We start from the raw sequence: 17,757 nt of genomic DNA, 5'->3' as shown, positions 1-17,757 counted from the left end.
CCTCACTCAGCTGGTAATGGTAGCAGAGATCACCGACTGCCGGGATCAATGCTGGCTGGCCATCACCTAGCTCTCGGCTGGTAATGGTAGCACAGATCACCGTTTGCCAGAGCACCTACAGATCTTTAAAGCGATCTTTAAGGTGGTTGTTTAGGTTTAGAGAAACATGGCTGCAAACACACAGACGCCACTCCGGTCTACGGGTGGTACTTAGTACAGCAGCTCAGTTTCACTTATTGCAACCGTCGTGAAAACGTGTTATTCTTTCCACCATTCAATAAGCTTAGAGAGAGAGAGCTCCGGCAAAGGATTCTGGGAAATTATGCAAATTCCTTAAGTTCCTATTGGTCAATTTTTCAAAATGGCTGCCAGGTAGGCTCTTATAAGTCGGAAGGCAACCTCCAGAAGCATGGTCTTCAGTGATGCACAGGCTGCCCCATGCTGGCCATCATATGGTAATGGTAGCACACATCACTGAGATCACTTAAAGGGACACCTTTGTCAGAGCTTAGTCTGAGCATTGATAGATCTTTAAAGGGTTGTTTAGGTTTAGAGAAACATGGTTGCATACTTCAAAAAACAGTGCCACTCCTGTCCATGGCTTGTGCCTGATATTGCAGCTCCATTCCATCTATTACAAGAGTTGTGAAAATGTTTGAGATTTGCCTGAACATGGACAGGAGCAAAGTTAAGGAACTTAAGCACAAGAAGGCTGATGGAGTCATTGGGCCTTGCTCCATGGTGCACTATAAGTGGTGAGACGACCTGGGAGGAGGACTTATGTGAGGCTCCTCCTCAGTAGTAAAATTATAATAGAAGCCCTTTAGATTTACATAAATTCCCATAATGCACTGCTTGAGTTAAGTTCACTCTCCTTAAGTTCAATGAATGTTGCTCTGAGGTTGTCCCTGTGAGGTCGCTGTCCTCCTTTTACATTTAGAGTGCGTTGTGCACTCTTGGGGTCAGAGCGGACTGCGCCATGTCTGCCTGCTAGTAGCGGCCTTGGGCTGCTGCTAAGTGTGGTGACTGAGTGTGGGCAGTGGCACCTGCCGGTCTACGCCGTCTCAGCTGTTCCTCAGAATATTATAGTAAAGAACAAAGACCATGAAAACAAACTACGTGTTATTCAAATGTATCTCAAACATTTTTTTTTTTTGCTCAAATTTTCAGCTGCTGAAATCATGACCCGGCGACCCTGCCGGTAGAAGACCGAATCAGGAAGCTCCGCCCATCAACTGCACAGACCAGTTTTTTTTAGCCGTTTTCTTGGATTTTGCTTCATTTGATTTATTATTTTCAACGTTCATTAAGCTTAGGGAGAGTTCCTGCAAAGGATTCTGGGTAATTATGCAAATTCTCACCTTCCTATTGGTCAGTTTTTCAAAATGGCTGCCAGGTAGGCGGTCCATGTTAGACGGTAGGCTGAAGAGGCATGATGCCCTGTGATTCTAACTGGCCCTCACTCAGCTGGTAATGGTAGCAGAGATCACCGACTGCCAGGATCAATGCTGGCTGGCCATCACCTAGCTCTCGGCTGGTAATGGTAGCACAGATCACCGTTTGCCAGAGCACCTACAGATCTTTAAAGCGATCTTTAAGGTGGTTGTTTAGGTTTAGAGAAACATGGCTGCAAACACACAGACGCCACTCCGGTCTACGGGTGGTACTTAGTACAGCAGCTCGGTTTCACTTATTGCAACCGTCGTGAAAACGTGTTATTCTTTCCACCATTCAATAAGCTTAGAGAGAGAGCTCCGGCAAAGGATTCTGGGAAATTATGCAAATTCCTTAAGTTCCTATTGGTCAATTTTTCAAAATGGCTGCCAGGTAGGCTCTTATAAGTCGGAAGGCAACCTCCAGAAGCATGGTCTTCAGTGATGCACAGGCTGCCCCATGCTGGCCATCATATGGTAATGGTAGCACACATCACTGAGATCACTTAAAGGGACACCTTTGTCAGAGCTTAGTCTGAGCATTGATAGATCTTTAAAGGGTTGTTTAGGTTTAGAGAAACATGGTTGCATACTTCAAAAAACAGTGCCACTCCTGTCCATGGCTTGTGCCTGATATTGCAGCTCCATTCCATCTATTACAAGAGTTGTGAAAATGTTTGAGATTTGCCTGAACATGGACAGGAGCAAAGTTAAGGAACTTAAGCACAAGAAGGCTGATGGAGTCATTGGGCCTTGCTCCATGGTGCACTATAAGTGGTGAGACGACCTGGGAGGAGGACTTATGTGAGGCTCCTCCTCAGTAGTAAAATTATAATAGAAGCCCTTTAGATTTACATAAATTCCCATAATGCACTGCTTGAGTTAAGTTCACTCTCCTTAAGTTCAATGAATGTTGCTCTGAGGTTGTCCCTGTGAGGTCGCTGTCCCCCTTTTACATTTAGAGTGCGTTGTGCACTCTTGGGGTCAGAGCGGACCGCGCCATGTCTGCCTGCTAGTAGCGGCCTTGGGCTGCTGCTAAGTATGGTGACTGAGTGTGGGCAGTGGCACCTGCCGGTCTACGCCGTCTCGGCTGTTCCTCAGAATATTATAATAAAGAACAAAGACCATGAAAACAAACTACGTGTTATTCAAATGTATCTCAAACATTTTTTTTTTTGCTCAAATTTTCAGCTGCTGAAATCATGACCCGGCGACCCTACCGGTAGAAGACCGAATCAGGAGGCTCCGCCCATCAACTGCACAGATCAGTTTTTTAGCCGTTTTCTTGGATTTTGCTTCATTTGATTTATTATTTTCAACGTTCATTAAGCTTAGGGAGAGTTCCTGCAAAGGATTCTGGGTAATTATGCAAATTCTCACCTTCCTATTGGTCAGTTTTTCAAAATGGCTGCCAGGTAGGCGGTCCATGTTAGAAGGTATACTTAAGAGGCATGATGCCCTGTGATTCTAGCTGACCCTCACTCAGCTGGTAATGGTAGCAGAGATCACCGACTGCCGGGATCAATGCTGGCTGGCCATCACCTAGCTCTCGGCTGGTAATGGTAGCACAGATCACCGTTTGCCAGAGCACCTACAGATCTTTAAAGCGATCTTTAAGGTGGTTGTTTAGGTTTAGAGAAACATGGCTGCAAACACACAGACGCCACTCCGGTCTACGGGTGGTACTTAGTACAGCAGCTCAGTTTCACTTATTGCAACCGTCGTGAAAACGTGTTATTCTTTCCACCATTCAATAAGCTTAGAGAGAGAGCTCCAGCAAAGGATTCTGGGAAATTATGCAAATTCCTTAAGTTCCTATTGGTCAATTTTTCAAAATGGCTGCCAGGTAGGCTCTTATAAGTCGGAAGGCAACCTCCAGAAGCATGGTCTTCAGTGATGCACAGGCTGCCCCATGCTGGCCATCATATGGTAATGGTAGCACACATCACTGAGATCACTTAAAGGGACACCTTTGTCAGAGCTTAGTCTGAGCATTGATAGATCTTTAAAGGGTTGTTTAGGTTTAGAGAAACATGGTTGCATACTTCAAAAAACAGTGCCACTCCTGTCCATGGCTTGTGCCTGATATTGCAGCTCCATTCCATCTATTACAAGAGTTGTGAAAATGTTTGAGATTTGCTTGAACATGGACAGGAGCAAAGTTAAGGAACTTAAGCACAAGAAGGCTGATGGAGTCATTGGGCCTTGCTCCATGGTGCACTATAAGTGGTGAGACGACCTGGGAGGAGGACTTATGTGAGGCTCCTCCTCAGTAGTAAAATTATAATAGAAGCCCTTTAGATTTACATAAATTCCCATAATGCACTGCTTGAGTTAAGTTCACTCTCCTTAAGTTCAATGAATGTTGCTCTGAGGTTGTCCCTGTGAGGTCGCTGTCCTCCTTTTACATTTAGAGTGCGTTGTGCACTCTTGGGGTCAGAGCGGACTGCGCCATGTCTGCCTGCTAGTAGCGGCCTTGGGCTGCTGCTAAGTGTGGTGACTGAGTGTGGGCAGTGGCACCTGCCGGTCTACGCCGTCTCAGCTGTTCCTCAGAATATTATAGTAAAGAACAAAGACCATGAAAACAAACTACGTGTTATTCAAATGTATCTCAAACATTTTTTTTTTTTGCTCAAATTTTCAGCTGCTGAAATCATGACCCGGCGACCCTGCCGGTAGAAGACCGAATCAGGAAGCTCCGCCCATCAACTGCACAGACCAGTTTTTTTTAGCCGTTTTCTTGGATTTTGCTTCATTTGATTTATTATTTTCAACGTTCATTAAGCTTAGGGAGAGTTCCTGCAAAGGATTCTGGGTAATTATGCAAATTCTCACCTTCCTATTGGTCAGTTTTTCAAAATGGCTGCCAGGTAGGCGGTCCATGTTAGACGGTAGGCTGAAGAGGCATGATGCCCTGTGATTCTAACTGGCCCTCACTCAGCTGGTAATGGTAGCAGAGATCACCGACTGCCAGGATCAATGCTGGCTGGCCATCACCTAGCTCTCGGCTGGTAATGGTAGCACAGATCACCGTTTGCCAGAGCACCTACAGATCTTTAAAGCGATCTTTAAGGTGGTTGTTTAGGTTTAGAGAAACATGGCTGCAAACACACAGACGCCACTCCGGTCTACGGGTGGTACTTAGTACAGCAGCTCGGTTTCACTTATTGCAACCGTCGTGAAAACGTGTTATTCTTTCCACCATTCAATAAGCTTAGAGAGAGAGCTCCGGCAAAGGATTCTGGGAAATTATGCAAATTCCTTAAGTTCCTATTGGTCAATTTTTCAAAATGGCTGCCAGGTAGGCTCTTATAAGTCGGAAGGCAACCTCCAGAAGCATGGTCTTCAGTGATGCACAGGCTGCCCCATGCTGGCCATCATATGGTAATGGTAGCACACATCACTGAGATCACTTAAAGGGACACCTTTGTCAGAGCTTAGTCTGAGCATTGATAGATCTTTAAAGGGTTGTTTAGGTTTAGAGAAACATGGTTGCATACTTCAAAAAACAGTGCCACTCCTGTCCATGGCTTGTGCCTGATATTGCAGCTCCATTCCATCTATTACAAGAGTTGTGAAAATGTTTGAGATTTGCCTGAACATGGACAGGAGCAAAGTTAAGGAACTTAAGCACAAGAAGGCTGATGGAGTCATTGGGCCTTGCTCCATGGTGCACTATAAGTGGTGAGACGACCTGGGAGGAGGACTTATGTGAGGCTCCTCCTCAGTAGTAAAATTATAATAGAAGCCCTTTAGATTTACATAAATTCCCATAATGCACTGCTTGAGTTAAGTTCACTCTCCTTAAGTTCAATGAATGTTGCTCTGAGGTTGTCCCTGTGAGGTCGCTGTCCCCCTTTTACATTTAGAGTGCGTTGTGCACTCTTGGGGTCAGAGCGGACCGCGCCATGTCTGCCTGCTAGTAGCGGCCTTGGGCTGCTGCTAAGTATGGTGACTGAGTGTGGGCAGTGGCACCTGCCGGTCTACGCCGTCTCGGCTGTTCCTCAGAATATTATAATAAAGAACAAAGACCATGAAAACAAACTACGTGTTATTCAAATGTATCTCAAACATTTTTTTTTTTGCTCAAATTTTCAGCTGCTGAAATCATGACCCGGCGACCCTACCGGTAGAAGACCGAATCAGGAGGCTCCGCCCATCAACTGCACAGATCAGTTTTTTAGCCGTTTTCTTGGATTTTGCTTCATTTGATTTATTATTTTCAACGTTCATTAAGCTTAGGGAGAGTTCCTGCAAAGGATTCTGGGTAATTATGCAAATTCTCACCTTCCTATTGGTCAGTTTTTCAAAATGGCTGCCAGGTAGGCGGTCCATGTTAGAAGGTATACTTAAGAGGCATGATGCCCTGTGATTCTAGCTGACCCTCACTCAGCTGGTAATGGTAGCAGAGATCACCGACTGCCGGGATCAATGCTGGCTGGCCATCACCTAGCTCTCGGCTGGTAATGGTAGCACAGATCACCGTTTGCCAGAGCACCTACAGATCTTTAAAGCGATCTTTAAGGTGGTTGTTTAGGTTTAGAGAAACATGGCTGCAAACACACAGACGCCACTCCGGTCTACGGGTGGTACTTAGTACAGCAGCTCGGTTTCACTTATTGCAACCGTCGTGAAAACGTGTTATTCTTTCCACCATTCAATAAGCTTAGAGAGAGAGCTCCGGCAAAGGATTCTGGGAAATTATGCAAATTCCTTAAGTTCCTATTGGTCAATTTTTCAAAATGGCTGCCAGGTAGGCTCTTATAAGTCGGAAGGCAACCTCCAGAAGCATGGTCTTCAGTGATGCACAGGCTGCCCCATGCTGGCCATCATATGGTAATGGTAGCACACATCACTGAGATCACTTAAAGGGACACCTTTGTCAGAGCTTAGTCTGAGCATTGATAGATCTTTAAAGGGTTGTTTAGGTTTAGAGAAACATGGTTGCATACTTCAAAAAACAGTGCCACTCCTGTCCATGGCTTGTGCCTGATATTGCAGCTCCATTCCATCTATTACAAGAGTTGTGAAAATGTTTGAGATTTGCCTGAACATGGACAGGAGCAAAGTTAAGGAACTTAAGCACAAGAAGGCTGATGGAGTCATTGGGCCTTGCTCCATGGTGCACTATAAGTGGTGAGACGACCTGGGAGGAGGACTTATGTGAGGCTCCTCCTCAGTAGTAAAATTATAATAGAAGCCCTTTAGATTTACATAAATTCCCATAATGCACTGCTTGAGTTAAGTTCACTCTCCTTAAGTTCAATGAATGTTGCTCTGAGGTTGTCCCTGTGAGGTCGCTGTCCTCCTTTTACATTTAGAGTGCGTTGTGCACTCTTGGGGTCAGAGCGGACTGCGCCATGTCTGCCTGCTAGTAGCGGCCTTGGGCTGCTGCTGAGTGTGGGCAGTGGCACCTGCCGGTCTACGCCGTCTCAGCTGTTCCTCAGAATATTATAGTAAAGAACAAAGACCATGAAAACAAACTACGTGTTATTCAAATGTATCTCAAACATTTTTTTTTTGCTCAAATTTTCAGCTGCTGAAATCATGACCCGGCGACCCTACCGGTAGAAGACCGAATCAGGAGGCTCCGCCCATCAACTGCACAGACCAGTTTTTTAGCCGTTTTCTTGGATTTTGCTTCATTTGATTTATTATTTTCAACGTTCATTAAGCTTAGGGAGAGTTCCTGCAAAGGATTCTGGGTAATTATGCAAATTCTCACCTTCCTATTGGTCAGTTTTTCAAAATGGCTGCCATGTATGCGGTTCATGTTAGACGGTAGGCTGAAGAGGCATGATGCCCTGTGATTCTAGCTGGCCATCACTCAGCTGGTAATGGTAGCAGAGATCACCGACTGCCGGGATCAATGCTGGCTGGCCATCACCTAGCTCTCGGCTGGTAATGGTAGCACAGATCACCGTTTGCCAGAGCACCTACAGATCTTTAAAGTGATCTTTAAGGTGGTTGTTTAGGTTTAGAGAAACATGGCTGCAAACACACAGACACCACTCCGGTCTACGGGTGGTACTTAGTACAGCAGCTCAGTTTCACTTATTGCAACCGTCGTGAAAACGTGTTATTCTTTCCACCATTCAATAAGCTTAGAGAGAGCTCCGGCAAAGGATTCTGGGAAATTATGCAAATTCCTTAAGTTCCTATTGGTCAATTTTTCAAAATGGCTGCCAGGTAGGCTCTTATAAGTTGGAAGGCAACCTCCAGAAGCATGGTCTTCAGTGATGCACAGGCTGCCCCATGCTGGCCATCATATGGTAATGGTAGCACACATCACTGAGATCACTTAAAGGGACACCTTTGTCAGAGCTTAGTCTGAGCATTGATAGATCTTTAAAGGGTTGTTTAGGTTTAGAGAAACATGGTTGCATACTTCAAAAAACAGTGCCACTCCTGTCCATGGCTTGTGCCTGATATTGCAGCTCCATTCCATCTATTACAAGAGTTGTGAAAATGTTTGAGATTTGCTTGAACATGGACAGGAGCAAAGTTAAGGAACTTAAGCACAAGAAGGCTGATGGAGTCATTGGGCCTTGCTCCATGGTGCACTATAAGTGGTGAGACGACCTGGGAGGAGGACTTATGTGAGGCTCCTCCTCAGTAGTAAAATTATAATAGAAGCCCTTTAGATTTACATAAATTCCCATAATGCACTGCTTGAGTTAAGTTCACTCTCCTTAAGTTCAATGAATGTTGCTCTGAGGTTGTCCCTGTGAGGTCGCTGTCCTTCTTTTACATTTAGAGTGCGTTGTGCACTCTTGGGGTCAGAGCGGACCGCGCCATGTCTGCCTGCTAGTAGCGGCCTTGGGCTGCTGCTAAGTGTGGTGACTGAGTGTGGGCAGTGGCACCTGCCGGTCTACGCCGTCTCAGCTGTTCCTCAGAATATTATAGTAAAGAACAAAGACCATGAAAACAAACTACGTGTTATTTTAATGTATCTCAAACATTTTTTTTTTTGCTCAAATTTTCAGCTGCTGAAATCATGACCCGGCGACCCTGCCGGTAGAAGACCGAATCAGGAAGCTCCGCCCATCAACTGCACAGACCAGTTTTTTAGCCGTTTTCTTGGATTTTGCTTCATTTGATTTATTATTTTCAACGTTCATTAAGCTTAGGGAGAGTTCCTGCAAAGGATTCTGGGTAATTATGCAAATTCTCACCTTCCTATTGGTCAATTTTTCAAAATGGCTTCCAGGTAGGCGGTGCCTGTCAGAAGGTAAGCTCCAGAGGCATGATGCCCTGTGATACTGGCTGGTCATCCATCTGTTCTCAGCTGGTAACGTCAGCACAGATCACTGATCGCCAGGATCACCGAAAGGGACACCTTCGTCAGATCTTTAAGGTGGTTGTTTAGGTTTAGAGAAACACGGCTGCAAACAACCAGCACCACTCCCAGCTATGGGTTGTGCTTGATATTGCAGCTCAGCCTGATTGACAGCAACTCTTGTGAAAATGGGTTATTCTTTCCACCATTCAGTAAGCTTAAAGAGAGTTCCAGCAAAGGATTCTGGGAAATTATGCAAATTCCTTAAGTTACTATTGGTCAATTTTTTCCAAAATGGCTGCCAGGTAGGCTTTTATTAGTCAGAAGGCAAGCACCAGAAGCATGGTCTTCTGTGATAGACAGGCTGCCCCTTGCTGGCTATCATATGGTAATGGTAGCACAGATCACTGAGATCACTTAAAGGGACACCCTTGTAAGAGCTTAGTCTGAGCATTGATAGATCTTTAAGGAGTTGTTTAGGGTTAGAGAAACATGGCTGCATACTTCTAAAAACAGCACCACTCTCGTCTATGGGTTGTGCCTGATTTTGTAGCTGGGTTCCATTTTTTACAACACAGCTTCAATACCAGACATGACAGGGAGTTCTCTGTTTCTAGAAGAAAGCAGCCATGTTTTTACAATCCCTCTAAATTTTTATTTTTCATTGTTGTTTAACCTCTTCAAGACCGAGCCTACAAGTACCTTCATGATCAGGCTTCATTTTTAAAATCTGACAAGTGCCATTTTATGTGGTAATAACTTTAAGAAGTGATTTTGAGATTATTTTCTCATGATACCTTGTACTTCACGTTATTGGTAAATATTGATCAATATTTTTATATTTATAAAAAAAAATAGGAAATTTGGAAAAAAAATATTGCAATTTTCAAAATGTGAAACGCTCTGCTTTTCAAACAGTCATATCACACAAATATCTGATTACATATTATCAACCATATCTCTGCTTTATATTGGCCAGATTTTTAAGAAACGTTTCCAAACTAATTTTTTAGGGACCACTTCAGTTCTGAATGGGATTATAAAGACCTATATTTTAGAAACCCCCATAAATCACCCCATTTTCAAAACCACACCCCTCAAATAATCCAAAACAGTATTAGGGAAGTTTGTTAACCCTTTAAACATTTCACAGAAATTAAAACAATATGGAGGTGAAATTTAGACATTTAAATTTTTTCAATAACACATTCATTCAGCCCCAAAATTTATACAATCTCAAACGATTAAAGTACAAAATACATCTCACAGTTTGTTATGTAATTGCTCCCGAGCACAGAAATACCCCACATGTGGGTGTAACCTGATGTTTGGATGAACGGCAGCGCATGGAAGGGAAGGAGCGACACTCAGCATTTAAAAAGCAGATTGTGCTGGAATAGTTTTTGGTGCCATGTCTCATTTGCAGGACCCTAAAGTACCAATACAAAGGAAACCCCCCAAAAGTGACACTATTTTGGAATATACACCCCTCATAGAATTTATCAAGACATATAGTGAGCATTTTGACAGCCTTTTCACAGATTGTATTATCATTGGGATGTGTAAATGAAAAATTTATAGAATGTCACTTTTTCACAAAATTTTCAATTTTCACAAGGGGTTAAAGTAGAAAAAGTCCCCCACAGTTTGTTAAACAATTGCTCATCAATGTGGCAATACCCTATATATGGTCCTAATCTGCTGTATGGGTACATGGTCGGGCTTGGAATGTAAAGAGCGCTATTTGGCTTTTGGAGTTCGGATTTTGCTGGAATAGTTTTGAGGTGCCATGTTGTATTTGCAGAGTCCCTAGAGTACCAACACAATGGAAACCTTCAAAAGTGACCCCGTTTTGGAAATTACACCCCTCACAGAACATATCAAGGGATATATAATGAGTAGTTTGACCCTACAGCTAGTTCACAAATTTTAAATAACATTGGGACATGAAAACGAAAATCCATTTGGGGACATAAATCAATGATTTTTGCATCACCATCTCCTGAGAGGTGCAACATTTATTTTTTTTTCGGTTGACAGAGTTGGTTGATGGCTGATTTTTTGTGGGACAACCTGTGCTTTTTATTGATACTGTTTGAGGGTACATGTGACTTTTTAATCACTTATTAGCATATTTTGTAAGGTGAGATGACAAAAAATCATTACTTCCGGTGGGTTTTTTCCCTTTTTTTTTCCGGCATTCACCGTGTAGGTTAAATAATGTTTTAATGCACAGGTTGTTACGGACACGGCGATACCAAATATGTATTGTTTTTATTAAAAAATTTTTTTTATATAAATTCATTTTCATTTTATAAAATGAAATTTTGGGGGCTTTATAACTATATTAAATTTTTTTTTTTTTACATTATTTTGTCACTGGTTCAATATCATAGACTTGCAGTACTTGTGTATTGGAGTCTACAGAGGAAGTCAGCCTAGGCAGACACATAGGCTGAGTTCCTCATTACCCAGCAGAATCAACCAGGTACTGGGGGCACTTAGCAGCCTGGGGTTCACTGGCAGGCAAGAAGTCAGATACCAGAGAACAGAAGGCAACAAGACACTGGGAGCAAGATTGCACACTCCCGTAGCAACCACGAGCAGAGCACCTCTGACAGGACTAGGAGGGAGGTCCACAGCCCAGGAGTTTCCGATACTCCCCGGAGCGTTGGAACTCAAACCAATAAAAGCAGGTCTTAGTATAGGCTTCAGTCATGCCATCCAGGAAAGAGGTGAGATTCTCCATACGTGCAATCTCATTGACCTTCAAAATCCAGAGGGACAGAAGAGGAGGTTCAACTCGCCTCCAGAAGAGCAGAATGCAGGCAGCGAGGACCAAAAATCGGAGCAGAGAGAGCTTGGGGGGGGGGGCATGTCTCAATTAGGGGGCCCCATCACCTAACCAGAAATATCATCCAGGTGGCTATACACATATACAGTATATACATACACACACTATGTGATCAAAAGTATCCGGACACCTGGCTGAAAATGACTTACAAGTTGGTGGCGCCCTCCATCGGTAATGCTGGAATCCACCCTTAGCCTTGATGACAGCTTCCACTCTCGCAGGCATATGTTCGATCAGGTGCTGGAAGGTTTCTTGGGGAATGGCAGGCCATTCTTCACGGAGTGCTGCACTGAGGAGAGGTATCGATGTAGGTCGGTGAGGCCTGGCACGAAGTCGGCGTTCCAAAACATCCCAAAGGTGTTCTATAGGATTCAAGTCAGGACTCTGTGCAGGCCAGTCCATTACAGAGATGTTATTGTGGTGTAACCACTCCGCCACGGGCCGTGCCGTATGAACAGGTGCTCGATCGGGTTGAAAGATGCAATCGCCATCCCCGAATTGCTCTTCAACAGTGGGAAGCAAGAAGGTGTTTAAAACATCAATGTAGGCCTGTGCTGTGATAGTGCCACACAAAACAACAAGGGGTGCAAGCCCCCTCCATGAAAAACAGGACCACACCTTAACACCACCGCCTCCGAATTTTACTGTTGGCACTACACACGCTGGCAGATGACGTTCACCGGGCATTCGCCATACCCACACCCTGCCATCGGATCGCCACATTGTGTACCGTCATTCGTCACTCCACACGTTTTTCCACTGTTCAATTGTCCAATATTTATGCTTTTTACACCAAGCGAGGCGTCGTTTGGCATTGACCTGCGTGATGTGTTGCACCCAATCACCTGACCACATTTGAAGTCCGTGAGTTTCGCGGAGCGCCCCATTCTACTCTCTTATGATGTCTAATGTTTACTGAGGTCGCTGATATGGAGTACCTGGCAGTAGGTGGCAGCACAATGCACTTAATATGAAAAACGTATGCTTTTGGGGGTGTCTGGATACTTTTGATCACAAAGTGTATATATATATATATATATATATATATATATATATATATAGGCAGCAGATAGGTTAGGATCACCCCTGCATATCTGTGATAAATAACATTTCTGTCACATATTGCTGCAGATTTTACAAGATTTCAGACATTGCAATGCAAAGGATGAAAGCCGTGGGGGGACTGCAGAGAAATCGAAAGGTGAGCCGCAGGCGAAAAACAACCCATTTTAAGTGTTTTTTGAATTGAAAAACTCTGCTGAAAGTCCCAACACACAAGGTAAGGCTTTGTGTCGCCGTACCCATAGTGAAATAATACACACTACATGAATAAAAGACACTTCTGAACATAAACCACTATTTCTCTGTACAGCACACTTACCTTCAGCCAATTTCTCGGCTTCTTCTGTTTTGGCTTCAAGTGCTTGCTCTTGTTCTTCCTGAGTCTGTTCCTGCTCAATAAGAGTCAGCTTCATGTCTTCAATTATCCTTTCTTTTACTTTAACATCTGAGACCCACAGACATAAGACGTTTCAATCACCATCATCCAACTCTATACTATGCGTGCTACTCTATGTCGTAGATTTCTAGCCACAATACTCTTTAGCTGTGCACAGATGAGATTAGTAGGTATACATATTCAGTATGAAGACAATACTTCTTTATATGGTTAGCTTTCTCATCTACTTTTGATGTCAGCTACACACATTAATATGCACCAAGTTGTCTGATTTCATAATATACACCATATGGATAAAGGTATTGGTACACGCCTCTTAAAGGGGTTGTGTCATTACATACATTATCCCCTATATAGTAGGCAGTGTCCCATTGCTTGGTCCCTCCCAGCAATCAGGGGACTGCAGGTTCCCGTACATCCTCCATGTGAATGATGAACAAGTGGAGCATTCATTGCTATGGGACAGCTGGGACTACAATCTAAGGCAGCACCATAGAAGTAAAAGGTGCACCAGTCACACAAGTGCATTGGTGCTTTATTCAAAAAGAAGCTGCAGGTGAACTTTCAGGCCTCCATTATTGCTGTGGGAGCCAGTGGTCAGACCCTCTAGTGATGTGTTATGTATTCCCAATCCTGTGGATAGGGGGCAAGAATGAAATGACATGACCCCTTTAAATCACTGAGATCCGTGGTTTCATTCAGTCCCTTTGCTACAGGTGAATAATATTCAGTATCTACCCATGCAGTTGGCCTTTAGACTGGGTGCACGCAACGTCAATTCATTATATTTCTTCCATTCTAGATCCTCAATAATCTACTTTTTATCCTGGTAAATAACATGGTTTCATGACTGTTATGAATTTATGTTCACATACTATATTACACTGCTCTTGCCGGGTCTGTTATCTCTCTATGTAAACACACAGATCACACTGAATCCATTGTGTACAAGCATCTGCATATTATCTGTTCTGCTCCAGGCAGCCCCTTTATTCCAAATTGGCAGCACTGAAGACTCACCTATTCAGGATGGCCTACAACCTCCAACAACACTACTGTCACCACACCACCACCATCTGAACAGTCTCTCGCCTCACCTTCCGTCTCTATCCCTCATAGACTGTAAGACCTTGCGGGCAGGGCCCTCTATCCCACTGTGCCAGTTGGTCATTGTCAGTATTATATTTGTTTGTATACTTTGTGTACCGTATGTAAACCCCCAAATGTAAAACACCATGGAATTAATATAATAATGTACAGCACCATGGAATTAATCTAATAATGTACGGCACCATGGAATTAATGGTGCTATATAAATAAACAATAATAATAATAAAAGATAAAAAAATATTCTACACTATTTTAATGATTACTAAAGAAATGTTTTTCTCCGCCAACAAACGATTTTTCCCTGAAACGTACGTACGTTTGTGAACATTCACAGATTTGCTTAATATTCCTACATATAAATACTATATCGCACAGATCATTAGATGTATAGGTAATATATGACGCTCATTACCTTCACAAGCCTTCTGGTAAAGCTGCATAGTGTTATCAGTTTTCTCATTATCACGCTGTTCCTATAAAAAACAATATTAGTTTATGAATATTATGAATATCCGCTATTGTACAGTAACCTTTATGAGAACGTAAATCACAGACTGATCAGTAGGTACATGCGATGCCATGGCAGAATGATTAACCAACCTGATTTCCGTGGGCGCCCTAGATATAAACTAACACCAGGTAAACATGAGTGGCATGTGTGAAAATGCTATTATAGCCTGCGCCGCCGAGACGTCCAGTGCTATGGCTCTATAAAAGACAAGCGGCACCTGACTTGTTTGTCCTATTCATGGGATGTAAGTCAGCTAAACCTTGAATGCTTAGAAGTGACTGAACGAAATAAATCCGGACAAAACATCCAGGCAGCGGCTGAACATGAGAAAACAACAACTTGTACAAGGTGCACTAAGCAAGAAGACGCGTCTGCTTTAATGACTCTTACATCTTGACAAGTTGTTATATGCATAGTGTGACTGTTCTAAGGCTGTGTGCATGAGCGGTCTGTGGCGTAGATCTATTATTAATATTATACCAAATACCTTCCAAAGCCAGCTGTGATAACCATTTGTCACGACTGGTGTTTCTGCACATCCCATGCTGCTTTTCTGAAAGTGTCAATGATGGCTATTCATAGGGTGCTCGTGACTCCCCATAGGGGAAGAATCAGGGCCACAATTTAAAGGGGTAATGTCTCCTTTACAATAGTTAAATTAGTACAATAGAATGTGGTTAGTACAATAACCTTGGTTAGTTGCTGAATTGTCCTCTGTTTCATTTCTAGTTCACAAGACATTTGTTTCTTCGACTTCTCGTACTCATTGATTTTGTTGGTTAGCGCCTTCTTCTCTTCACGCATTGAAGAAATCTGTGAAGGGTTTTAGTTGAGATTAAAGATAATGTTCCACACAATACTGAAGTTTAGCTACAGTGGCAAAGAATTCACATTTCATCCCAATCTGTATTATGGGGATAACATTTGTATGTTCTGCTCTGACCCTAGGACATAGGTTAAAGGCCTCATTCAGACTGAGGATATGGGACAGCACGGTGGCTCAGTGGTTAGCACTGTAGCCTTGCAGCGCTGGAGTCCTGGGTTCGAATCTCACCAGGAACAACATCTGCAAAGAGTTTGTATGTTCTCCCCGTGTTTGCGTGGATTTCCTCCCATTCTACAAAGACATACTGATAGGAAACAAAAAAAAAAAATGTACATTGTGATCCCTATATGGGGCTCACAACCTATATTAAAAAAAAAATAAAAAAATTTAGGCCATGTCCATGTTCCCCATGGATAGCACACAATACTAATGATTTTTAATGCAAGAAGTGTCCTATTTTAGCCCCAGTTGTGGCCCAATCACATCAGTGATAGTCTATGGATCCGTGAACGTACAAGGCAGCACATTGTTTCATCTGTGTACTGTCCGCTTTTCACCCTTCCAAAGTATATGGGTGAAAAATGGATGTATGAGTAAGGTCTAAAGTGATTTCAGGATCTAACTATATAGGGTTTGTTTGTAGTATGTTACTATGGAGACACAAATATCTGAATTGGGACTGAGCTGAATTAGCAAGAAATTTTTAATCAATACAATTTCCAGATCTGCTTAGTTTATGATATATAGATGCATTTGGGCAATACAAGAATACGGTTGTAGAGTAATACCTAATATTTAAAGGTTAGAGAATAGAAAGAGCAGAAAACATGCTACACTTAAAGGGGCTCTATCAGCAAAATTATGCCGTATGAGCCCCACATATGTGTGAATAGCCTTTAAAAAGGCTATTCAGGCACCACAAATGTTATTTTAAACCCTCGTCCCGTTTTAAAATAAAACCATAAAGTCATATTTGTAAATTATACCTTATCGTGCATGGTGGGCAGTCCTCCAAGATCCGACATCATCTTGCTGTCATGCCTTCCTCTTGTTTCCTCTTCCAGAGACGTCCTCCTATCCTGCGTCTTCCCCGCCTTGATCTTCTGTTCTCCCAACAGGTTGTGTTCAAATCCCACGTGTGCGCAGTATCGCTCCCTCCGGAACACTACTGAGCACGCGTTGTTGTAGTTCTAAGTACCCCTTAGAACTACACGAGCGTACTGCGCATGTGCAGTATGCTCACGAACTTCTTCATTCCGGAAGAAAAGAAGATGAAGGCGGGGAAGAGCGAGGACAGGAGGGCGTCACTGGAAGAAGAAACAAGAGGAAGGCGAGATGATGTCGGACTGTGGCGGACCGCCCACCGTGCACGATAGGTATGATTTACAAATATGTTTTTATGGTTTTATTTTAAAACATGGGGGGTGACAAGTTCCCGTTAAATTACTTTTAAAGCGTATCTAAACTTCCAACTTATTTTGACATGAGACACTCAGAATAGGGAATAAGTGCTAGATCAATGGAGATACCATCCTGTATAGAAGTGTCATAAAAGTGAATGCAGCACAAATCGTGGCCCCGTTCACCTGATGGCTGGGAGTCGCAGTAGTCAAACTCTAGCGATCTGACACCTTTAATAGGGGATAGGTGTCTTTAATACTAAAAAACCTTCTAATCTGCTAACCTAATGGCCACCTATCAGACTGTGTACAACATGACAGGTATTTCCGAACTGTAAAAACTTTGAATTCTTTGCACAAATGTAAGCTCTTCTGAAACTATATGTAAGCAATGACGCAACCTCGAGTCACCAACCTCTTTTTCCACTTGTTGTATTTGCTTTTTTGCATCGGCCAGTTTCTCCTTTAACTCTATGAAGTCTTCTTCTTTTCGCTGAAGGTCTAGCTGTACCGTTTTCAGCTGGCTCTCTTTTTGTAAAAGGTCTTTCTTTAACCTTAACATCGCAACACAAAGAGTCAAAGGATAAAAAAAAATCTGAGTACATTCTGCACAGGTTAGATAGAAAGTGGCATGGAACACTTCATCAGCAGAAAAGCCGTCATGGTTGCATAAACGTATTTCTTATTATGGCCGTCACAGTCTAGCTTCTGTTAAAAAAGCACAATGCTATGAATGAGAGGACGCCATTTGGCTAACAAAAAAATCAATGCCTAATTTATAAGAAATGAGGACTTGGGTTTAAAGGAACACTAAAAATGTTTAAAGTATCCTGCTTTCTCTGTATCCTACTTTCTATCTTATTACAGGCAAAACTAAGAAATATT

At 42.9% G+C, this 17,757-nt stretch overlaps 1 protein-coding gene across 1 annotated transcript in view; it reads right to left on the bottom strand.

The window, feature by feature from the left end:
* Positions 1-17,757, bottom strand: part of KIF20B (kinesin family member 20B) — a 103,902-nt gene that overhangs the window by 48,188 nt on the left and 37,957 nt on the right. Inside the window, exons 21-24 of the mRNA XM_075257676.1 lie at positions 17,288-17,426; positions 15,337-15,459; positions 14,548-14,608; positions 12,948-13,073 (exon numbers count right to left, since the gene is read on the bottom strand). Of these exons, the coding sequence (XP_075113777.1) occupies positions 12,948-13,073; positions 14,548-14,608; positions 15,337-15,459; positions 17,288-17,426 (449 nt within the window). The remainder of the gene's footprint in view (positions 1-12,947; positions 13,074-14,547; positions 14,609-15,336; positions 15,460-17,287; positions 17,427-17,757) is intronic.

Source organism: Leptodactylus fuscus, chromosome 10, assembly GCF_031893055.1.
Source record: "Leptodactylus fuscus isolate aLepFus1 chromosome 10, aLepFus1.hap2, whole genome shotgun sequence".
Taxonomy (NCBI): Eukaryota; Metazoa; Chordata; class Amphibia; order Anura; family Leptodactylidae; genus Leptodactylus; species Leptodactylus fuscus.
Note: the sequence above shows the minus strand (reverse complement) of the source record. Positions and strands in the feature narration are given on the sequence as shown.